This window comes from Elephas maximus, chromosome 16 (genome assembly GCF_024166365.1).
Source record: "Elephas maximus indicus isolate mEleMax1 chromosome 16, mEleMax1 primary haplotype, whole genome shotgun sequence".
NCBI classification, from domain to species: Eukaryota; Metazoa; Chordata; class Mammalia; order Proboscidea; family Elephantidae; genus Elephas; species Elephas maximus.
The window spans coordinates 48,036,510-48,061,168 of NC_064834.1; the positions used below are offsets into that span (position 1 = coordinate 48,036,510).

The 24,659-nt window shown below is 40.1% G+C and overlaps 2 protein-coding genes across 5 annotated transcripts in view; one reads left to right on the top strand and one right to left on the bottom strand.

The window, feature by feature from the left end:
- BLNK (B cell linker) overlaps window positions 1-4,124 on the bottom strand; it is a 91,875-nt gene extending 87,751 nt beyond the window's left edge. The window contains exon 1 of one of the 3 annotated variants that reach the window (XM_049856082.1): window positions 1,452-1,621. Coding sequence is in view for 2 of the 3 variants with exons in the window: in XM_049856081.1 (XP_049712038.1) it covers window positions 3,882-3,928 (47 nt within the window). In the remaining variant the exon portion in view is untranslated. Of the gene's footprint in view, window positions 1-1,451; window positions 1,622-3,881 lie in introns of those variants that run through there. The other 2 variants (XM_049856081.1, XM_049856084.1) reach the window with 2 other exon arrangements.
- DNTT (DNA nucleotidylexotransferase) overlaps window positions 1-24,659 on the top strand; it is a 120,869-nt gene that overhangs the window by 36,911 nt on the left and 59,299 nt on the right. For both annotated transcript variants that reach the window (XM_049856079.1, XM_049856080.1), the window contains 2 exons: window positions 14,595-14,680; window positions 16,599-16,640. In XM_049856079.1, coding sequence (XP_049712036.1) covers window positions 14,595-14,680; window positions 16,599-16,640 — 128 coding nt within the window. The remainder of the gene's footprint in view (window positions 1-14,594; window positions 14,681-16,598; window positions 16,641-24,659) is intronic.

Here is a 24,659-nt window from a genome sequence, read left to right on the forward strand (position 1 = left end):
GGGTATGAGTGCTTGGAGAAGGGTGAGTCAGAGTTAGGGTTGATAATGATACCATGGACCGAAACAGGAAGGACCAGAGGGGGAGGTAGTGGAGGGAGGGTGAAAAGAAGGTAGAGTTTCCTTCTGAAGAACTGAACTTGAAAAGTCAAGTAACTGGAAACTCTAATTGAAGATTCCAAGACATGAAAAGAGAAGTCATGTCCCAGAATCTGTCAGGATTCCAGAGTGAGAGGCTTAGCAGAGAGACTCAGACAGGGCTCAGTCATTTTCTTTGCCAGTTAGATGAAGGCAGAGAAGGAAGTTTTGTTACATCTATAGTCCACACAAAGCTAAATGCCACAAAAAATCCATTGCTGTCGAGTTGATTCAGATTCATAGCGACCCTATAGGACAGAGTAGAACTGCCCCACAGTGTTTCCAAGTAGTGGCTGGTGGATTCGAACTGCCCAATTTTTGGTTAACAGCCGAGTTCTTGACCACTGCTCCACCAGGGCTCCTAAATGCCACAGGTGTCAGAATTAATAGGCAAAAATAGCCAAAAAGACTGGAAAGAAGAACTGAAACTAACATGAAATTTATCAGGGATCAATGTAAAGTCCCATGTTTATATTCAGAAAAGAACTTGTACAACTACATAGAATAATAACAATAATGATGTTAATAACCACCATTTATTTTTATCCAATAATTACCATATACCAGGCTCACTATACACCAATTACTTCACTAAATCATCTATTTAGTTCTTACAACAGCCCTATGGCATTGGGGCTATTATTATCTTTGTCTTACAGGTGAAGAAACTGGGACCAAGGAGATGAAATAAACTTGCCTAAAGTCACACTGTTAGTCAGTGACAGAGTCAGTATTCTAGCTTTGGTTGTCTGGCTGAAAACTACAATGCTCTTTAACCAATAAGCTAAGGATTGGGGAGACCTGAATCGACCACACTTGTGTCAAAGACCTGGGGATTTTAACTTTTCCATTCATAAAAATAAGTGGGTACATGTCTATGTGTGTTATGAAGAAAAATACACAAGCATAGATATTGAGTCAATTGGGAGACTATTAAAGACATAAGAATATACACAATGTGATCCAAGGCTTGAAAATTTTGAAATGTTTACGTAGAAGTATGACATTTTTATGATCATAGGAATATTTAGTGTGGAAGAATTGAGAACTCAGGCCTCAGCTGGGTTCTGCTAGCATTATGTTATATAATCAAGGGAAAATCATGCTAAGAATCAACTAAAAGATTCTGAAAGTTTATGAATTCCTACCAACAGAGAATCCTACTTTATTTTAGTGCCTCAGTAGGAGGAAAAAGCGAGAATTTGTGCTCGTGCTTCTCTGTTACAACTTAGCCACCTTAACTGTCTCAATTTTTCCCCAGTGGAAACTCTCAAGGTGAGTACCCATCCCCAGCTGGTCCATTTTCTCTCTCTCACCTTCACTTTGGGAGTCCTTGGTTCCTTCCAATCCTGCTTGCCCTCCTTTCCTTGGTTGAGTTCGCTTTCCTTCCCCTGCTGATCTCTCTTCTGCTTCTATTTCTTTTCAGCCCTGGGAATATATGCCCTGGATCAAGGTCTTCCCTGCTAGCTTCCGTGAAAGACACTCACGATCTCTCTATTTTTGGGGTTAAGAATTTGAGCAAATTCTCATTAATCTTTGATAATCCTAAAACTATGAACACAGCTCTTCTTCTGTCATCCAGTGCCAAATAATTGCACAGTTAGACAACATTCTGAATTGATGTTAACCAGTGAGGACAGAGAATACAAATCACAAGGGTCAAGTATTTTATCTACCTATTCTTCATCATCCCACCTAACTATAGAAAAGGTTTAAGATGGTGTTTCAAGTCCATTGTGTTTAAATTTTATTTCTTTGAAAAGTTCCACGTTGACAATGCCCATTTTACCAAAACAGGCCAATTCTGTAAAGACAACTGAGCAACCAAGTGGAAAAAAAAAGTTACTTCTGCCCAAGCAGATGAACGTAGTGTATGATCAGCCACAATATAATTTAAGTTTTCTACCCTGTGATCTATGGTTATATGTTGCCTATCAACTACTCTGCAATCAAGCTGAACTTTGTTCCAAAGGGAAGAATCATAAAATAATTTAGGTTCTATTGCCTTTCTTTATTTAAATTCCAATCTGGATTTCCTAAAAGAGGTTCTAATGTTTTCTATAGCTCTAGGTTATGGAATATGTCTGAAAAGGTCCTTTTTGACCTTCTTGCTGATTTAAGAGAGGCCCTGATAGCCATGTTTGATAATTTCTTTGGTCTGTCTTTCCTTTTCCTTCTCAGTGCTGTGCCCCAAGTCCAGGCCTACAACCCCAGATGCTTGGGTTACTTACCTGCCCCCTTCCTAGTATCCCTGCCTCCAGGTTCCCTCCCCTTTCAATCCATGCTGCCGACTTCCCTCAAACCTACTGGTGAACTCTTCTCTGCCTCCCTATCATTAGAGCCTAACTGTTCTTTATGATCTGGCCCACCCTGTGTCCAACCTTATCAGGACATTCTGGTCCCACATACCCTACTCTACCACTTCTGTTGGCCCAGAAAACTCTCCCCCTCATCCCACAAGTGGACTGTACTCATGGGCAGTTCCAAACCTCAGCTTTTGCTGTTTCCTGGTTCCCAGCACCTAACACTTTTCTTTGAACTCTCCAGCTACGTTTATCTTACCCCCTCTTAATGCCTACCACTTGAAACCTCTTCTCCATGACACATCCTCCAACTACTCCAATTCTCTTCTTATACTCGTTTAGTCACTTACTATCTTCCATCATTTTACCTGCTGCCTCCCACCCCTGAAGGTAAATACAGCAACTTGAGAGCAAGGGCAAGACTGAGGTGTCATCTTGCCCGGCACTCAGCGCTGATCACACGGTTCACATTCAATGACAAGCTATTGCAATGGCTGACGCAGCTGTTGCCTACTGATTCCAGATCAACAGTTCATTTCAAACTACCATTTATCAAGCTGCTACTAGGCTTAAGATATTTCTTTTAACTGTGAAGGGCTATCCCTTTGCGAGTTTAAAAATTATTTTTCTTAAAATTTGTCTCAAAGTTCTAATTCTCTTGCTCCTTACTCTCTGTGATAATTTATCTGCTACTTGTGTCACATCACCTCATGGAAAACTGAAGTTCCCTTAGTACTTGGAATACAAAATGCTCATTGAACATGTAAGAGTTCTAATCTCCAAAAACCATGATGATGTTACAATTAGGCCAAAAGAAAGCCTTCCAAATTAAAATTTAGAAAGTCATTTATTCCATAGCTAAGAGGAGTTTCTTAACTCTTGCCCCTTGGGCCACTTCTATTTATTCCTACTAAGTGGCTTCTTATAGATAATTATAACAGTGGCATGAGGACATTGGAAAAACAGATCTAATCGCCCAAAGATACTTGTGATATATAGTCACAAAACAAATAAGAGATGATAAAACTATAATGACTACAAATGATTACCTTTGTTCTCAAAATTAAATAGTAATTCACAATGAAACGGTTGAGGACTCAGTTTAGACAAATACTTCTTTAGAAAAGTTTGTTGCTTTCAGACTCTGAAAGCTGACATTTGGTGAAATCTAAGCCTCTTAGCTTTTCTTTTTTGTTGTCTCTCCAGAGCTTTGCACTTTAATCTGTCACTGGGAAGAGCCAGTTTGTGCTGGCTACACATTTCTTGCTCCAACAAGTTTCTTTAAAAATTCAGTCTATTTCCCTACAGTAATTGCCACCCACTGCCTTGAAGTTAGCAAAGTATTCCAGGATTTCAGTATTTCTGAGATACAGTAAGAAAATTCCCCAAAAAAGGAGAAGAAAAAGGAGAAATAGGAGAAGTACTGAATAGGGAAAATCTTACCTCAACTTCTGACTGGCTGGGACAGTTATCTTATTAAGCTTGTCCATTCTTTTCGGTAATTGTAAGCACTACAGATAAGTGTTCAGTGGTAGCATCAGCAGTTCCTGGCCCTCCCAGGCAGTAGCATGATAAGCGTTGGGTCTCAAGGGTCCCTTGTCACTTGAATCTGATTTCCGAGAGCACAGGCTGCTGGCAGACACTCCTGCACTAGAGAGAAGTAAAACTTGCTCGAGCACATAGCAAGTTTCATGTTTCTACATAATCATGTGATCAGGGTAGCCAGCCAGCTTGGCTGATTACTCCATGTTGTGTAAACTTTAATAGTGAAACCTATTGGGCATGCAGATTTCTTTCCAGCTGCTTTTTTTTATAACCAGATTTGTAATTAGGGCAGGACAAGCTTCTGGCTGGTCACGACTTCCTGTTGTCTTGTCCACATACAGTGCCTGTTTTCAGCAAGTATCATGATATGCTGTCAACGGCAGCTTCCTGGCCTCAAGGAAAAGCAGGATAGCCAATTCCATCCTAATGTCTTTTTGAGACTTTCTGTTCATTTGCTTAAAGTCATGGATATACTTTTCCCACTTTTAAAACCATTATAAATGAGAACCCTGGTGACACAGTGGTTAAGAGCTCAGCTGCTGACCAAAAGGTCTGCAGTTCAAATCCACCAGCCACTCCTTGGAAACTCTATGGGGAAATTCTACTCTGTCCTACAGGGTTGCTATGAGTCAGAATCGACTTGACAGCAACGGATTTTTTTGCTATATGAAAATGGCATTTCTGTGCTGTCTCTTCTGTCTCGTCCCCTCCCCCCCCCAAAATATTATTTGAATAAATATCAAGGTGGCAGTGACACAGTGGTAACAGTTTCCTCAGAGAGTTAGAGTCTCTCGTTTCCTGGAGATCTATGTAAAATTGGATGGAAAATTCTCTATGCAAGATCATTTAGGGGTAGAGACAGGTGATCTGGAAAAGGAGAGATGATCACCATCATAAGAAGCGTGGCCTCCTTATTGGGCTGGTGGAGGCTGGAGTTACCACGCTGGTAGCTAGATGCTTTCAAGCTCAGCCTGGATGTACAAAAGTTAGCCAAGAACAAATCTAACAGTCTCCCAATGATGTAATTCTGACATCAGGCCATTCTGAAGTTCCCTTAAAAGTAGAGTGCCACTTTCCTCCCTGTCTTTGTCCCCTCTTGCCTCACCATACCCAGGTGACATGGGAGCAGTAATGGGTCTCCAGAGCACAGACAGGAGGAGCAGGTAAGGTGCTGGGAGGAAGGCACCCTACCTGCATGTGGCCAGACCCATCCAGAGAGGTCTACTTCTTTTCTGGAAAACTTCACAGTTTCTTCAACCTATTGTGAGTACGTTAAATAACAACAACAATAACTATACCAATAAACTTTGCTGAAAACTCCTGATTTGTCCATCGTTTAGAGTGTAGAAGGAAGACGGTGAGAGGGACCATTCCTTTTCTTCCTAGACACACTTCCCTTGCTTCCGGCAATAATGCCCTGCTCACCTATGTGAGGTCAAGTGAACATTTCCCACATTTACCAAGGTGACTGGTCCTCTCCTTGGTCTGAAAAATACACTGAATGGACAAAATAGAGGGCTCCCAGTTACCTCTCCTGTTACAGACTCAAGGTCTATCAGTTAGAAGGGGGAAGAGGAAAAATAATCAAACCCATTGCCATTGAGTCAATTCTGACTCATAGCAACCCTATAGGACAGAGTAGAACTGCCCCGTTGGGTTTCCAAGGAATGGCTGTGGATTTGAACTGCTGATCTTTTGGTTAGCAGCTATAGCTATTAACCACAGAGCTATCAGGGCTCTGGAGGAAGAGGAGGAGGAAACAAAAGAGAAGGGGAAGGAGGAGGAGGAGGTCGTGGCAGAAGTGGAAAGAGTAGATGCCTTTCTTCCTCCCGTGCCTCTTCTTTGAACAAACTGAGGTTCTATTTTTCTCTAGATAAATTTTGATTATTCACATTCATGCCTGCCTCCAAATTTCTGGTTGAGCCAGATGTTCAGGGGGAGAATCTTCAGAAGTTTTAAAGGGTAGGGCCCTTCGGCTTGGCCAGGCCACCAAACTGGCCAGGCTAGCAAGAGAGCAGATGATATTTCATGAGAAAAATTCAACAGCTTTCCTCCTCCAATCATGTATTTCCTTCAAACAAGCAGCTTAATTATCTTGCAATGTATTGTGAAGGAGCCATAAGATACTCTTCAGGTTCCTAACTGAAAGGATCCAGTAGACAAGGATGTTACCAAGGCATGTACAATGTCATCTGAGATCAGGAAAATCAAGCTTCACTGAATGGGGTGAAAACAACAAGCTCATTCTTTCTAAATTACTGTAAACTGTACTCCATCCGTCCCTTGACTTTTCTCTCAATCAACAACTCTGCTCAGCACCTGGGCTGGCAACTTATTTCCCCAGAGAAAAAGACCAGGGGGATGGGTTACTTCTGCTTTTTCTTTTTACAGCCACTTGTCTTTCTTCTTTTTACTGCATTTAGTCTGACATGATAAAAATGAGAGTCTGCATTTCCAGACTGGACATTTTGCCCCATGTGGTGTGTAGCGTGACCATCAAAATGTTCCAGGCCTGCCGTGCCTACTCAGTAGCTGTAACTGGCTTGCTACAAAGGTCAATGCAAGGATAGAAATTTATGACATCAAGTTTTAGTTGATGACTTATAAAGGGAATGAAACCACACAACATGGTTTCCACAGCACACGGAGAACATTTAAATGCTCAGGCTCAAGGTACATGGCACAGGGATGTGGAAATTTACAATTAAAAGATGGGGAAAAAATGTATAATCCCAACCTTAAAGAAAATTTGAAACTCCTATACACTGCTGATAATGGGAAACCCCGCTGGAACTGTGGTTAAATTCTCAGCTGCTAACCAAAAAGTTGGCAGTTCCAACCCACCAGCCACTCCGTGGGAGAAAGATGTGGCAGTCTGCTTCCATAAAGATTGCAGTCTTGGAAACCCTATGGGGCAGTTCTACTGTGTCCTATAGGGCCACTATGAGTCGGAATTGACTTGATGACAATGGATTTTGTTTTGGTTTTATACACTGATAAAAGTACACATATTTTACATACATTAGGTACAATGACTTTGGAAACAATGTGGCATTATCTAATAAAGTAAGCTATATATATACCTAAACCCGCTGTCATCGAGTGACACAGCAATTCCACTCCTAACTATATACCAAGGTCATGTGCAACAACGTTCATTGAGAGACTTTTATAATAGCAAAAACCAAACAAATAAATAAACCTGGAAATAACCCAGTAGTCCATCAATAGGAGAATGGATAAATTAATTGTGGTATATTCATTCAATGGAATACCATACAACTAGTGAAAAAATGAGTGAACTACAGTTGCTCACACCTCTATGGATATATTTCAAAAACAATTTGAACAATACAGGCAAGATATAAAAGATGATACAGCACAATTCCATTTATAATGAGGTTAAAGACATGCGAAGCTAGCTAAATAATATATTATTTAGGAATACATTCCAATTTGGTAAAACCAAGGAAAGGAATGATAAATATAAAATTCAGGTGAACGGTTACCAGGGAGCATAGTTGAGGTGAAGGGGTACATAGAGTTTCAAAGATGGTGGTAGTGTGCTATTTTTTACGTTGAGTAGTGAGCATACGAATTCTCGTTTTATTGTTATTCATAACTTACACACATCATAGGTATTAAATAAGAGAAGATCTAGTCTTGATTTATGGGGAAAAGCCAAGACAGTCTGCCTAAGTCTGAGTTAGCTCTGTAAGATGATAAGACAAGAGAACAAGCAGAAAGATTATACTGGAGCTTGGGGATGAGACCCAGCTAGGCTTGCCTCCTCTTGGGCTTTTTTTCTTATGTCTTTGGCATGAAAACAACATGTTTATTGAATGGTCTCCATGTGCCTGTACTATGATTACATCCATTTTACAGGTGAGGAAATTGATGCTTAGAGAGATCATGTAACTGTCCCAAAGTTACACCGCTAATTAGTGGAAGACCTGGGATTCAAACCCAAGTCTATTTCTGTCGCCTAAGCTGCTGATCCCAGGGCCCTACCTTCACTGAAGAGAGATCTTTTGTGATTCGTCTGGGGGCAGAGGACCCTGCTCTGTCACCCAGGTGCCAACTTAACCATGACCTTGAGCAACTCAGTCTGTTTGGCCTCAATTCTCACCTATAGAGTAAAGGAGAAGGGATTCAAAGAGGGCTCAGGCCTCTTCTGACTTGGAGTCTGGACACTGGTAATGGGCACAGGAATAGGTTAGCACCAGTGGGCATAGTCTGAGAATGTTCTATATTTCCTTCACCTTTGGGCAAAGGTTCTGGTTTAAAGTTTCAAGAAGAGAACCTCTGATTCTTCACTCTAGACTGCTTCTCAGAGAGAGGAGAGGCTAGGAGACCGTGGGCAGCTTAATGGATCTTGGAGGTGGTCCAAGTCCTCACTGAAGCCTGGGCTGAGGAGCACGTTTCCGTGCATTCCTGCTCTGGGAAGTCAGCTACAGTTTACCCTCTCTGCTCTGCTACCCAATCGCTGATAACCGTTGCCCTTCCAGGGCCGGCTTAGGCATGCTCCCAGAGGAAATAGGCAAGGTGTGGCATTGGAACTTCTCTATGCAGAACCATCACCATGATTCTCAGCCTCACAACAACCCTATGAGATGGGTGCTGTTATCATTCCCATTTTATGATGTGAAAACTGAGCCTTAGAAAGGTGATGTGACCTACCCAAGGCCACCCAGTCTTCCTGACCCCTCCCAAACCATTTTCTCTCTATTTGATCCCCTCTTTTTTCTTTGATTCTTTCTTTTCCTTCCCTTCTTCTTCTTTTTTTTTTTGTTTGGGGGGGTGGTTGTTAGTGGCGTCTACAGCAACAGCACCCCGGCAGCTTTCTGACACACACAGGTCAAAGTGGCAGGAGACCCTGATTGGTCAGGCCCATGCCTGGTTTTCTCAGCCAGTACTGGTTAAGAACCCAGATGGAGTCTGGGTGAGCCAGGGGAGGAAAAACAGCAGAAAACACCAGGGAAAGGCAGGGAGAAAAGGAAGTGTGGCAGGTGCTGGTAGTGATTTGTCTGCCACCCTCCTTTGTGGAGAGAGGGCAGGAATGGAAAAAGAAGGAAGAAAACAATATCTGTGATTTGGGTAAGGGGGCTTACGCTTCACATTCTGTGAGACAAGTGGTTCCTTATTTTACCTATTCAGTAAACTCAACATTCTGTACATCAGGCTGACCTAGAGTGAGGCACCTGTTTTACTAGGAGGAAAGCTTAGGTAAAAACAGCCTTTATTCATTGTATCAGTCCAAGCCCTGTTGACCAAAAATGTTACAATAGCCTGTTGTTGGAATGGACAAGTCCTGGCCTATGTATCAGCTTAATCTTCTCCCTCACCTTCAGCCCTCAGAACCAATCTACCAAAAAGACTCTTCTTTGAAATATTTCCACCTTCACCCTGCTCTCACCCCAGCCTAAGCCCTCTGGACCACTGTTCAGCCTCTTGCTACTCCTCTGTATCTAGATCCGCCCCCGTTTTCACCCCCAGTCTATGCTCCCAATTGCTGCCCCTGTTAAGGACTTCAGTGGCTTTTCCTTTCTTCTAAGACCAAATATGAATGTCATTCATGCTTCTCTGTGACTTAGTCTCACCTGGATGATCCATTTTATGCCTTACTAATGTCCAGCAGGTAACCATCCTTTGGTCAGACCAGTTCTCAAACACCCGCAGACAAACTGATTTTAAAATAAACAAGCAAGAATAGCCAAGAAACGCCTGATAAAGAAGATCGAAGGAATGAGAAGGGACTAGCCCTCCTGGATATTAAAACACATTATGAAGCCTCTATAATAAAAAGTGTGATATTGCTGTGTAAACAGACTGACGGTTCAATGGGACTAAAGAGAAGGTGCAGATATAGTCTGAAGAACGTACGAAAATTAGGTACATGATGGATGTGGCATCTGCAATGGGGAAAAATTGACTTTTAAATATAGGGCAATTGCAAAGCCATAGAGAAGAAGGTAAAACTTAAATTCATACCTGAAACCATTTATCAGAAAAAATCCCCAATGGCTCAGAGCTCTAAATGTAAAAAGGGAAGCCATAGAAATACCAGAAGAAAATAGAATTACATTTCTTTATAATCTTATCTATGACTTAAAATCCAGAAGTAGTAAAAGATTGATAAATTTGACTAGAGAAGCCTAAAGAACTTTTTCATGGCAAAAACTACATAAGCAAAGTCAAAAGACAAAGGATAAACTAGGAGTAAAGAAAAAGTTGTATCAGGTATCACAGATAAAAGGCTAATTATCCTAATATGTAAAGAGCACCTAAGAATTGAGATGGCAAAAAAAAAAAAAAAAAAGAGAAAAAGAGGACAAACACCCATAAATACGAAAGGCAAGTGGCCTTTAAATGTATGAAAGATTGCTCAGTCACACTCACATTGGGATACAGGCAGATTAAAACTATACTGAAATAATATCTCACCTATCAGATTAGCAAAAATCTAAAAATCTGATGATACACTCTGTCGCTGAGAATGTGAGGACAGAGTGCATGTGTTTACAGTTCCCATGGAGGGCAATAGAAATACCTAACAAAATCACATGCGTTTGCCTTGTGACCCACAATTTCACTTCTAGAACTCTGTCCCGAAGACACATCTTCACATACACACATAAACATTATCTGCACACAAATATTTATTGATGTTTTAGTTGCAATAGAAAAAAATTGGAAAAACCCAAATGTTCATCAGTGGGAGACTGGATGAATAAACTTTGGTCCACCCCCACAATGGACTTCTGTGCAACTGTAAAAAAAGAATGAGGAAGTTCTCTGTACTGGTATGGTGTGATCTCAGGATATGTTACATGACACAGGCAAGAGTCAGGACGGTATAAATTACATTTTTTACAAGAAGGGAGGAAAGTTATATATATTTATACGCACACATATACCCACACACACACATACTTATAAAAATAGACACTGGAAGGATAAATCGGAAACTAATAAAAATGGTCACCTATAGGAGGCATACTGGAGCTAGAAACAGAGCAAAAGTGATAAGGATGTTAATATAGTCTCTGAATTTATCTTTTTACGGAGTTTTGATTTTTCCTAAAAAACAAAATTGGGAGCCCTGGTGGCACAGTGGTTAAGAGCTTGGCTGCTAACCAAAAGGTCAGCCATTCAAATCCACCATCCACTTCTTGGAAACCCTATGGGGCAGTTCCACTCTGTCCTATAGGTCGCTATGAGTTGGAACCGACTCCACAGCACCTAACAACAACAAAAACAAAATTAAAGCACAAAGAAAAATATGTCAATCTTTAAAAAGGAAAAGAAGTGGCAACAAACAAATTTAAATTTAAATGGTAACATACTGCAAAGAACAAAACCCAAACCAAATCCATTGCCATCAAGTCAATTTCCAGTCATGGTGGCCCCATGTGTTACAGAGCAGAACTGCACCATAGGGTTTTCTGGGCTGTAATCTTTATGGAAGCAAATTGCCAGGACTTTCCCTCTCAGTGCTGCTGGGTGGGTTTGAACTGCCGATCTTCAGGTTAGTAGTTGAGAGCAAAGAGAAGAAAATCATTTCAAATACTTTTGGACATAGTCCTCCAAGCATTCTCAGTAAAACATATTCTGAGAATAAAAAGAACTGTAAATAAATATCCAACTCCACTTGGTAATTTAATTTTAGTAGTAAAATACATAGTATAACTTTGAAATGATTTTTGTATATTGTAGAGAAAACTAATGAATACACTAATATTAGTAGGAGCCAAGAATTTTGGTATGAGGAAAAATACAAATATAAAATCAAAGAAAAAGTACCAATAATGTTAAATTTAATTGGTAATGCCAGTCTGAATTTATGATTTTTTAGCACCAAACATTGAAAGGCCCTAGAAGAAATTACACTGAACAGCTGAAAATCTATTAGTCCATAGCAATAAAACAAAAACCCCAAATCAACTCATTCGCCACCATCAGAGATAACTATTTCATCAACTTTTTTTTTTTTTAATGCCCAGGATATCAGTGTTTATGCGTTCTATTTCATTTTTTTTATTATTATTATTGTACTTTAGATGAAGGTTTACAGAACAAACTAGCTTCTCACTAAACAATCAGTACACATGTTATTATGTGAGATTGGTTACCAACCCCACAACATGTCAGCGCTCTCCTTTCTCGACCTTGGGTTCCCTGTTATCAGCTTTCCTGTCCCCTCCTGCCTTCTAGTCCTTGCCCCTGGGCTGTTGTGCCCATTTAGTTTTGTTTTGTTTTATGGGCCTATCTAATCTTTGGCTGAAGGGTGAACCTCAGGAGTGACCTCATTCCTGGGCTAAAAGGGTGTCCAGGGACCATACTCTCGGGGTCTCTCCAGTCTCTGTCAGGCCAGTAAGTCTGGTTTTTTTGTGTGTGTTAGAATTTTGTTCCACATTTTTCTCCAGCTCTGTCCGGGACCCTCTGTTGTGACTGCTATCAGAGCAGTCAGTGGTGGTAGCTGGGGATTGCCTAACTGTACTGTGGTAGCTGTGATCCAATAGTTCTTTGGACTTATCTTTCCCGGTGTCTTTGGTTTTCTTCATTCTCCCTTGCTCCTGAAGGGGCGAGACCAGTGGAGTTTCTTACATGGCTGCTCACAGGCTTTTAAGACCCCAGACGCTACTTACCAAAGTAGAATGTAGAACATTTTCTTTACAAACTGTGTTATGCCAGTTGAGCTAGATGTTCCCCAAGACCATGGTCCCTGCAGCCCTCAGCCCAGTAATTTGGTCCCTCAGGGAGTTTGGATGTGTCTGTGGAGCTTCCATGACCTTGCCTTGGACAAGTTGTGCTGGCTTCCCCAGTATTGTGTACTGTCTTACCCTTCACCAAAGTTACCGCTCATCTATTGTTTATTTAGTGTTTTTCCATCCCCAACCCTCCCCTCATTCATAACCATCAAGGATTGTTTCTTTTTGTGTGTAAACCTTTTCATGAGTTTTTATAATAGTGGTCTCATTCAATATTTGTCCTTTCGTGATTAACTTATTTCACTCAGTATACTGCCCTCCGGATTCCTCCACGTTGTGAGATGCTTCGCAGAATCATCATTTTCTTTTATAATTGTGTAGCACTCCATTGTGTGTATGTACCATAGTTTGTTTATCCACTCATCTGTTGATAGGCATCTAGGTTGTTTCCATCTTTTTGCTATTGTGAACAATGCTACAATGAACATGGGTGTGCATATGTCTACTTCTGTGATGGCTCTTATTTCTGTAGGATATATTCCTAGGAGAGGGATTGCCGATCATATGGTATTTCTATTTCTAGCTTTCTAAGGAACCGCCATATTTTCCAAAATGGTTTTACCATTTTGCATTCTCATTAGCAATGCATAAGTGTTCCAATCTCATGCAGACCCCAAACTCTCATGAAAAGACCAGGCTTAATGGTCTGACTGAGACTGGAAGCACCCCAGTGATCATGGCCCCCAGACCTTCTGTTAGCCCAAGATAGGAATCATTCCCAAAGCCAACTCTTCAGACAGGGAATGGACTGGACAATGGGATAGAAAATGATACTGGTGAAGAATGAGCTTCTTGGTTCAAGTAGAAACATGAGACTATGTTGGCATCTCCTGTCTGGAGAGGAGATGAGAGGGCAGAGGGGGTCAGAAGCTAGCCGAACAGACATGAAAAGAGAAAGTGGAGGGAAGGGGTGTGCTGTCTCATTAGGGGGAGAGCAATTAGGAGTATATAGCAAGGTGTATATAAACTTTTGTATGAGAGACTGACTTGATTTGTTAACTTTCACTTAAAGCGCAATAAAAAAAAATTTTTTTAAAGCACAATAAAAATTATAAAAAAATACAAAGATGAGAAGGTAAGGGGGCAGGGAAATTAGATTATTGGAAATGGAACAACCAGAACAGAAATAATGAGAATGTTCACAAACTGAAAAATTTGTGTAGAAATTGTTGGAGGGGAACCTATTGTGCTATCTAAGCTTCCACCAAAAAACACAATATTATCCAAAAAAAAAAAAAAAAGAGTTCTAATCTCCCCACAGCCTTTCCAACATTTGTTGTTTTGTTTTTCTGATTTGTGTCAGTAATGCTGGGGTGAGATGGTATCTCATTGTGGTTTTGATTTGCATTTGTCTAATGGCTAGTGATTGCGAGCATTTCCTCATGTGTCTATTGGCTGCTTGAATGTCTTCCTTGGTGAAGTGTCTGTTCATTTCCTTTGCCCATTTTTTAATTGGATTATTTGTCTTTTTGTTGTAATGGTGTTGGATTTTCCTACAGATTTTAGAGATCAGATCTTTGTCGGATTTGTCATAGTCAAAATTTTTTTTTCCAGTCTGTAGATTCTCTTTTTACTCTTCTGGTGAAGCTTTTTTTTTTTTTATGACCGTAAGTGTTTAATTTTTAGAAGATCCCAGTTATTTAGCTTATCTTCTGGAATTTGTATGTTGTTAGTTATGATTTGTATCCTGTTAATGCCATGTATTAGGGCCTCTAGCATTGATCCTATTTTTTCTTTTACAATCTTTATAGTTTTTGGTTTTTTATTTAGGTCTTTGATCCATTTTGAATTAGTTTTTGTGTATGTTGTGAAGTATGAATCCTGTTTCATTTTTTTACAGATGGACATCCAGTTTTGGCAGCACCATTTGTTAAAAAGACTGTCTTTTCCCCATTTGATGGTCTTTGGGCCCTTGTCAAAGATCAGGTAACTGTAGGTGAATGGATTTATATCTGGGTTCTCAATTCTGTTCTATTGGTCAATGCATCTGTCATTGTACTAGTACCAGGCTGCTTTGACTACTGTAGCTGTATAGTAGTTTCTGCAGTCAGGTAGTACGAGTCCCCCTACTTAATCCTTCCTCTTTAGAAGCGCTTTATTTATCTGGGGCCTCTTCCCTTTCCATATGAAGTTAATGATAAATTTTCCATCTAAAAATAAAGAATGCTGTTGGTATTTGGATCGGGATTGCATTGTATTTGTAGATTGCTTTGGGTTCAACTCATTACTTCTGATAATTTGAAATTAAAAAGAATGAAGCATTTCCCTGATGTTTTTAGGAAGAATTGAAAATCCTCCCCAATTTTCACAGAAGAATGCTAGCTAATAAATGTTGAATGAATGCTAGAGTAAGAAAATCACCATTCGGTAACTCCAAAGAAATAGCTGATGAAAGAAAGGATCGTTGATTAATGCTAAAACCAGTAGGTGAAATGTTGTTGGGGGAACTGGATATTCATAAGTTACCAAAGTCTTATCCCACAGGCTGCTGGCTAATTGCAAAGAGAAAAGTCGACCTTACAGTGATGAGATCTGGCTGTGATCACCTTAATTAAGGGATCAAATTCAGCAAACTAGGGCATTCGAGAGTGAAGGGAACTCAATTGACAGTATGTCAGGATTATAGGTGCAAACAAGAAGGTCATTCCCAGGCAAGCTAGAATGTGAGGTCCTGCTAAGTTTATAGGAAATGAAGGGGCTAGAGGAACACATTGGGTAGCACCAAAATGAAACAATTTTTTAAAAAATCCAAATATGGGAAATTCTACAAGACTTTTGGGAAACAGTTGGAGAAATTGTAATACGGTTTTGAACATTAGATGCTATTAGGTAATTATTGTTAATGTTTTTAGGTATGATAATGGTATCGTGGTGATGTAGGAAAAGATCCTTATTAGGATATTTTGGGAAGTGCGTGCTGATGGGTTTAAGGTGTCATGATACCTACAACTTACTTTAAGGTGGCTCAAAACTTTAAAAAATGTTAGCAATTGTGGAACCTGGGTGGTGAGTGTATCCGTGTTCATTGTACCATTCTTTCAACCTTTTTAATACATTTGAAATGCTTAAAATAAGAGTTTAAAAAATGACAAGACTACAAGTGTCTTTAATACTTAAGCTCGGCCAAAGAACTATCAGGGGGATTAGAACTCCCAGGTGCCTCAGGGCTCCATATTAATGCTCTCTTCATCAAGGGAGAGGGTTCCAAAGCAGAATCCTGCTCTGGAATTCCCTGGAAGAGTCTTGCTAGCTCCCATATATTTCCCCAGTCTTGACTATTTTCTAATTTCTTGTGGTCTGTTAAAATCTCATTCACTTGCAAGGATCACTTCCTCCTGCTCCCATCTCCCAGTCCACCTGGGCCTCTACTCCAACCTCCTTCATCTCTTGGTTCTTGGACCGCTGTTTTGACTTTTAGCCATATGCCAACTCTTTAATTTTTCTCATAAATGTATATCCTATTACAAACATCCCAGTGAAAGGACTGTATTCTACTTCTTTGGACTTCTCTGCAGCAAACACAAAACTAGAATACTATATAAACAATAAGTTGTACACCTATAAAAAGTTGAATTGGCAAAAGTTGTGTGATAGATATAACAAGATTTAAAAAAAAAAAAAGCAGCTACTGAGACTGCTTATGTAGAACAAAAAACCTTATTGGATTTGATTCCTTGGTTTGGAGGTTTGGGGTCACAGTTTCATGGAACATCCCAGTTAATTGGCCTAATAACGTGTTTAGTGCTTCTGTTTTACCTTTCTAGTTTCTTGTGTAGGGCCCAGGGTCTTAAAAATTTGCAAGCAGCCATACAAGTCATGATAATTGGTCTCTATTCGCCTGCAGCAACAAAGGAAGAAGGAGATACAGGAGTATGAAGAGGATACGGTATGTGTGGCTAATTGATTCCATGAACAACTGCCTACTTTACCGTGAGACAAGAACTGGATGATGTCAAGCTACCATTACTGAATATTTTGATCAAATATTCTATAGAAAAACCCTGATCTAAAGGGGGAAAATGCAGAACAGAATTTCAAATTCTCATGAACTCCAGACTTTCTGAAGCCATGAAGGCTGGATGAACCCCTGAAATTATTGCTCTGAGATAATCTTTAAACCTTAAACCAAAAGTATTCCTTAAAGTGTTCTTAAAACCAAACAGCAGTCTAGCTTAACTAGTAGAAAATGTCTGCCTTGAGCACTATGCTCTTTTAAGAACTATCTGTATGGGATCAAAGTGATAACAGCAACTCGAAACATTAGATAGGAACCTTAGGGGGCCGTGAGTTTATGTTAATGGGGGATGAACAACTAAGAAAATGAGGATGAGAATCATTGCACAACTCAAAGAATGGAATCAATGTCACTGAACTGTACATGTAGAAACTGTTGAATTGGTATATGTTTTGCTGTATATATTCTCAATAACAACAAAATTTAAAAAAAAAAAAAAAAACCTTCCTGAATTAAACCTGGCAGTTATTAAAAGACACCTGCAAATAAAGTAAAAACTAGGCGTGAGATACAACTACAGTTCAAACTGAGGGACTGCCGTGATGTTAAAGCTTGTTGAAATTCTAATTATTTAACTATGAAGGAATGGAAACTATGTGGCCAGGAGACCTTGCTTTTCAATCCTTCTTCTTCCAGCTGACCCTCAGCTTGGATTCAGAGACCTTCCCAAAACATGTCCAAGAAAAAAAAAACCTGCTAAATACTCAGCAGAAACTCCAGTGGAAACCTATTTGCCATCACTGCTGTAAGAGAAGATTAAAAATCAAACTTTTGCCTCTCCTAGAGCTCACTCTTCATCAACTCTAGTCCTAGAGTATCTTCCATATTGTCCTTCTGACCCCACCTGCATATTTTACCTACCTCCAAACTCTACATCTAGTTACCTAGAGGTTCAAACAGATCTGAAGCCAGTCCAGGATTCACCATTTCCTTCACAATCATTCCTGGAAAAAGTCTCTGGCCAATGAAATCCCATTCCATCGGAGTATGGGACCCGAATTACCCAGGCTGCAAACGTTGCCTTGAGATTGGATTATATTTCCTAGCTCTGCATTCAATTTTAATTGTTCAGGTCTGGAATAGGCCTTAGAAATAGAGTTGCCTTATTTAGCAAATAGAAATACAGGACACCCAGTTAAATTTGAACTTAGATAAACAACGAATGCCTTTTTAGTAAAAGTAAATCCCAATTATTGCATCGTATTATCCTGTATTTTATCTGGCAATCCTGAGATGAGGAAACCAAGGCACAAGAAGTGAAGTGACTTGCAAAACCTTGTTTTACAGAAAGACCCTGAAGCAGGAAAAAACCTGTGCAGAAAGAACTCAGCTCTCCTTACCCCTAGCCCATGTTGTTCTTTTCAAAGACAACGAAGCGTACAGTCCAAACCTGAGGGAAGATGTGTTGAATCAGAACTAGGAAGCAAATTGCTTTTGAAAAAATTTTATACATACTTTCCCATTATTTATCCACACAATTTGGGTCTCTCGGGTGAAATGGCTTAAGAAAGTAATCACATCCTTAATCTAACCTCAGGTTATCTGAGTGGAAGAATTTGAATTCTCCCTTAAGAAGTGGCAAATCAAGGATTGTCAGACGGGAAATATCAAACAATGCACCCTAGCAGCCTTGGGGTTGGAGTGAGAGAACCAAATTGATGGCTATCATCCTCCCAGACCATGAATGCCTGTGTCGTGAGATTTCAACATTCTGCTCTTCTATAAATGAGAGGACCCTGCATATAAAATGTAACAAATATTTATAGAAAGTCATTTTATATAAAGAAATGTTTTTAAATATTCTGTAACATAACTATATGAAGAAATCTTTCATATCAGTAAGTAAATGGCTAGTACCCCAATAGAAAAGGAGCAAAAAGCACAAAAAAGGTTAATTTACAAAAGAAGAGGTATGAATGGCTGATAAAGCTATAGAAACCTCCTGTCAAAGTAGTTAAGCTTTTAAAAAATGATAATAATCAGGTTTGTAAAACAAACAAAAAACAAAAAAGCAACCAGAAAACAGTTGCCATCAAGCTGATTCCAACTGATAAAGACCCCATATATGTCCGAGTAGAACCGTGCTCCATAAGCTTGGCAAAGACCCCATATATGTCCGAGTAGAACCGTGCTCCATAAGCTTGGCTGGGATCGTGCAGAAGCAGATCACCAGGTCTTTCTTCCCAGGTGCTGCTGAGTGGATCCAAACCACCAGCCTTCTAGTTAATAGCTGAACACTTAACCATTTACACCACTTCTAGGTTTATCACAATTCACAGTTCTTGTTAAATGGCCACTCTTGCTGCTGACAGCACTTTAAATTGATAGAAATTTCCTAGAGGGCAATTTGGCAATATGTATCAGGATTCTTAAAATGTTTGTATGCTTAAAAAAAAGGCTTAAGATTTTAGAAATTTATCGTAAATACAGAATTATTTATAATAGTGCAAAATTGGAAATGATATAAACATCCAACAATAATGTAATAACTTTATAAATTATGACATATCCATAAAATGAAAAGCTCTGAAGTCATTACAAACAGTGTTTTCAAATAATCTGTAATGAAATGAGAAGATCTTCACAATGCATTGGGAAAAGAAAAAAAATGTAGGACACGAAACTATTTGTATAGTATGATCCAGGCTTTATAATTACACACATATATATGAAATCACACTGACATGTTGAGCGGTTATCTCTGGGTGGTTATCATGTTCACTTTAAAAATGTTCCTAATTTCTACAGTGGACTTTTTTTTTTGCTTTGAAAAAAAGGGTAAAAAAATTAAAAGATACTGTTGTACAGGTGAAACATTGCTACTTTACATTACTTTCTTGTTTGTTGTCGTTGGTAGGTGCTGTTGAGCCGGCTCCAACTCACAGCAACCTTCTGCATAACAAAACAGAATGTTGCCCGGTCCAGTACCATCCTCACAAACTTTCTTAGGGGTGCTATAACACATTAAACTCGGTGGCTTCCAACAACAGAAACTTACTCTCTCATATTTCTGGAGGCCAGAAGTTCAAAATTGAGTTGTCTGCAGGGCCATGTTTCCTCTGAAGGCACTAGCCATTATTTGAAAAAAAAAAATTATGTAAGCTTACAATTTAATACATTATCTTAAAAACAGAGATAGTAAATATTCAAAACTCATCTCTTCCTAATTATTTTAGTACATTTTACTATTATCTATGAGTTGAGGTTATTTACACCCATTGTATCTATCTCTGTGGTGAAAATACTGTATAATAGCGTGCTACTGCACATCTCTTCCCAAGCCAATGCTCAGCGATGTTACACTGGAGCTTCAAATTGGCCATGGTGGAAGTATTTAAACCACAGGAGTTGGCAAGTGCTAAAAATCAGGGCTTTTAAATTTTTTAAATTTTGAGAGCCAGCTGTTGAATGTTCAGCAGCACACCACTGTCCTGGCTGCTCCAGTCTCATAGCTCCTCAGCTTCAGGTGAAGCAGAATGGAGACTGCGCCCTCAAAAGCAGTGAGATTCATCCCAATTGGAAATTTTTGGTCACATCTCTATCCCTGAACCAAACACCCAAGGGCAAAGAGAAAGCGATGCCTTATCCTCCATCCTGGAGCTGGGTCAGGCACCCACCCAGGCCCATCTATCTGGGTGTCCCCACGTGAAAATCAGAGGCTTTCACTGGAAGAAGCGAAAATGGTTACAGTGGAAACCTCAAAACATAGCCACCATGGTTTGGAAAGCAGTGGCTTATACGCAGTCTCTATCTCCTCTAACCCACCTAAATGTCTCCTTCCTCCATTTATTTTGGACAAGAGGCAAGTGGTTCTGCATCAGTGAAGCTCCTGGTAAATGAGGAGGGAAGTTTAGGTTCTGATGTGAGATCTTTCCCCCACTATCTCCAGTCTTCCCTTTGGTGTGATGACTCCCCACGATGTTCTCCCCTAGTCCCATTTTTTACTCTCACAGCTTGATTTCAACTTAGACAATCAAAATATGTATTTCTGTATCATGTAGTTTCCTCAGATATTAAAAAAAAAAAAGAATTTAAATTAGTTTCTTCTTTGGGGGTGGGGTTTCCCTAATCAAGCAGAGGAGACATAATCACTGAAAAACGTGTGGGGCACAAAGAAACAATTACAGAACAATGTGAAGTGTGCTTTCACAGAAGTATGTACAAGCCGTCCTGAGAGCTAGTGGAGGAGTTAGAAAATGGGAAGTTCCCTGTGTGGCAAGAGGAACACAAAGGGGCTTGTGCATTCTGAGCAAACAACGTGAGCTATAACACCACAAGGCCACCCAGCTTCATTTACCCCTCCTCTCTTTTTTCCAACTCTCTAAGCATCTCGGGAAAATTCCCCTTCCTCTTTTGATCCCCTTTCTATTTCGAGCCAAAAATAGAACCTAAGCATGCTGAGTCAAAAAAAAAAAAAAAAAAAAGTTTGGAGCATCCTTGCATGGAGGACAAAAAACACATAAGCTTTAAACTGAACATGCTAAGAATGTGGGCTGTTGAAATGACCCACGGGTACCTTGGAAACTTCCAGCTGCCTCTACCGTCTCCTAGGAGGAAACCCATTCCTCTTCAAGCATAGGCATTCATGACGAACAAGTTATTACTTGGTTAGCTTTCCTCCCTGGCAGTTACTGTATTGCCACAGAATTGTTTTCTATTTTCATCACAAGGACAGATATTTCTGCAACCGTTTTTTTTTAACACTGAGGACCAAAGCACTGTTTATAGCTTTGCTTCTATGGAAAAAATGCTTTCAAGTTCCAAACAACCAACTTACAAATGAATGATTGAATACAACCTGCTTTTAAGCAGTGAGCTTCCTGTAATGCTCTGCACACTTCAGTACTAAATTCTGGTATGTGTGTGTGTTAAAATTTCTAAATATGGGCTCCAGGTGTTGCATTTTCAGATTGGTCAAGTGTAACTCCCCGCCCCCACCCCTTAAAGCAACAGAATTGTTTTCTGTTTAAAAAAAAAAGGTGGCAAAAGAAATGACTGACGCCAAAAAATAAAATAGCAATACTGAAAGTTCAGGGGAAAAAGATATATATTTGCACTGTATAAAAAAGAGGTTAATTTACTCTTTAATTTTATTATTATAGGGTTAAGGCAATACAACAAAGAGCCTCCAAGCACAGGGAGAGATAAAAGATCAAAGCCACCTGACAGCTTGGTTTTACTTTGAATCCAGCCGCCCAAAGTGGTCGCCAAGATGAAGGTTCTAGTCTGCTTCAAAGCAAGCCCAGCCAAACAAAAATTTTAAAACCACACAGTGAAGATAGCACAAATCCTTTTCACCTGATAAATGGATATCATCAGTTAATGTGCACGTCAGAAGGGTGATCATGCTAATTGCTTTTCTGCTTGTATATTTGCTTTTGCATCAAAAGGGGACTATTGGGTTCAACACTTGATTCATTCTACTTTCCTGCCCCTCGATTTCTCTGTTTTTTTTTTTTTCTACACCCGTGACCGAACCTCAGTCTATTTCTCTCACTTCCTCTAACTAGAGGGCATGACGTGGTTAGAATTAATGCTCCTGAACCAAAGAAATTAATTCAACTATAGTTTTTTTTCCCCTTTTCAAAACCTTTTATTTGGTGTTCTTTATTCGCAATTCATACCCTTTGTATACACATTGGCATGATGAAGCATTTTTTCCTCCCTAAGCCATGGCTTTTTTTTTTAAGCCATGGCACGTAATTTCTACATACCTGAATGGTATGCGGAGTCTCTGGGTGGTGCAAATGGTTAACAGTCTCAGCTGATAACTGAAAAGTTGGAAGTTAGAATCCACCCAGAGGCACTTCAGAAGAAAAGCTTTTTACTTCTGAAAAATTAGCTGTTGATAACCCTATGGAGCACAGTTCTAGTCTGACACACACGGGGTGAGCATGAATCGGGATCCACTCAGCCTAACTGGTACTGGTTGGATGGTATGCATTTTTTTAAAATAAAATACTGATAAGTATGAAAATAAACTATCTATTTTATTTTGCTTGTGCTTTTGAACAAAGACCAATATTTTAAATTGGTCAAGACCAGACACATAATTTCTGAAGTTTTGGCAAAATGAAAATGTTGGGCTCCTTGTTTAAAAATAGTTTAAAATTTCAAGAAGTCGATGTTGTTGTTAAGCTGCCATCAAGTCGATTATGACTCATAGTGACCCCTTGTGACCGAGTAGAACTGCCCATAGGGTTTTCTAGGCTGTAATCTTTATCACCAGTCTTTTCCCTGTGATGCCACTGGGTTCCAACCACCAGTCTTTAAGTTAGCAGCGAAGCGCAAACCCATTGAGACACCAGGGCACCTTAAGATGGTGATACCAAAACCCAAATCCATTGCTGTCAAATTGATTCTGACTCATAGTGACCCTGTAGGACAGAGTAGAACTGCCCCGTACAGTTTCCAAGTAGCGGCTGGTGGATTCGAACTGCCAACCTTTTCGTTAGCAGCTGAACTTTTAACCAATATGCCACCAGGTGATACCAGAGTGTTAAATCAAGTATGGCGCCCTTTTGAGCACAGAGCTCTGTATGACTGCACAGGTCACACACTCATGAAGCTGGCCTGCGGATGCATTTTTATTAATGAGAGCACACACATAGACACATGCATAATTCTCTAGGCTGGTTGGGTATAGAATTAATGAAAAATTTATGTTGAAAATTTAATGTGATGCCTCCCCAAAAGTGAAAACATCCTGTTCACTTCCTTGCTAATACACTTCCTGAGAATTCACTAATTTACAGTAACTGACACAGAGAAAACATTGCTATAATTCGTTACAGCACCTGGGGCAACGGATGAATGGGGTGTTTTGGATGACCTGTTTTCAAGTTTTTAGAACTCTTTAAAATATGCTCAAAATGTGCTAAATGTGGAAGGAATTTTGAAGTTGCCTTTCCCCTGGGGCTGGAAGCATTCAGGATAATCTGTGTGTAAGGGCTCTGCCTGCTGGGAGCCATGACCAGCATTAGCCACCAAGTAATGGCTTAATGGACGGATTGATGGAAGGGCTGATAAAGTCAGGTTTATGGTTGAGGGAATTCTGACAAACCAGTTTCTCTGATTCCCATTAATTAAATCACTGTCCCATTTCTCCTCGTTAACTGTTCCATAGCTGCAAATCATATGGTGTTTTCATTCTCTCCCAGTTCTTTTTCTGTTGGTCCCACGGGCTCCCTCTTTATGACTGCCACCTGATGTTCTCACCTCTTGTCCTCCTGGACACTCCACCTTTCCCTGATGATAATGGAGTCACTGCCTATGTCCTTTCTTGCACACTTTTCAGAATATCAGTGGCATCTTCCTCTGCTTAGACCTCTGTGATTTTAAAGTGAGGAAGAGTATTTGTCTGCCAGAAGGGGAGGTGGTGTTTATCTGAATTCCGGTTGCAGGACTGATTACGGACAGATTCTACTGCATCGCCCAAGGGCAGACACAAGCCACCATCATGAGATTTACTTGTCTTTCTCATTTGTACACCCTACTCCTGGTGTCTACTCTCATATGAGCATGAGGAATGCATGTGTGTGTGTGTGTGTGTGGGTGGGTGGGTGGGTGGGTGCTGTCGAGTTGATTTCACCTCACAGGGACCCAGTAAGACAGAGTACAACTGCCCCATACAGTTTGCTAGGCTGTAATCTTTATGGGTGCAAATTACCAGGTCTTTTCTCCAGTGGAGCTGCTGGTGGGTTCAAAGTGCCGACCTTTCGGTTAGCAGCCTAGTGCTCAACATTGCACCACCAGGGCTCCTTGAGGAATGCATTTAACCTTTACAACCCTTAGAGGTAGGTGTGAGCATCCCTGCTTCACATATGAGGAAACTGGGGCTTGTAGAGTTTAAATAATGGCTCAGTGGTTAAGAGCTCGGCTGTTAACCAA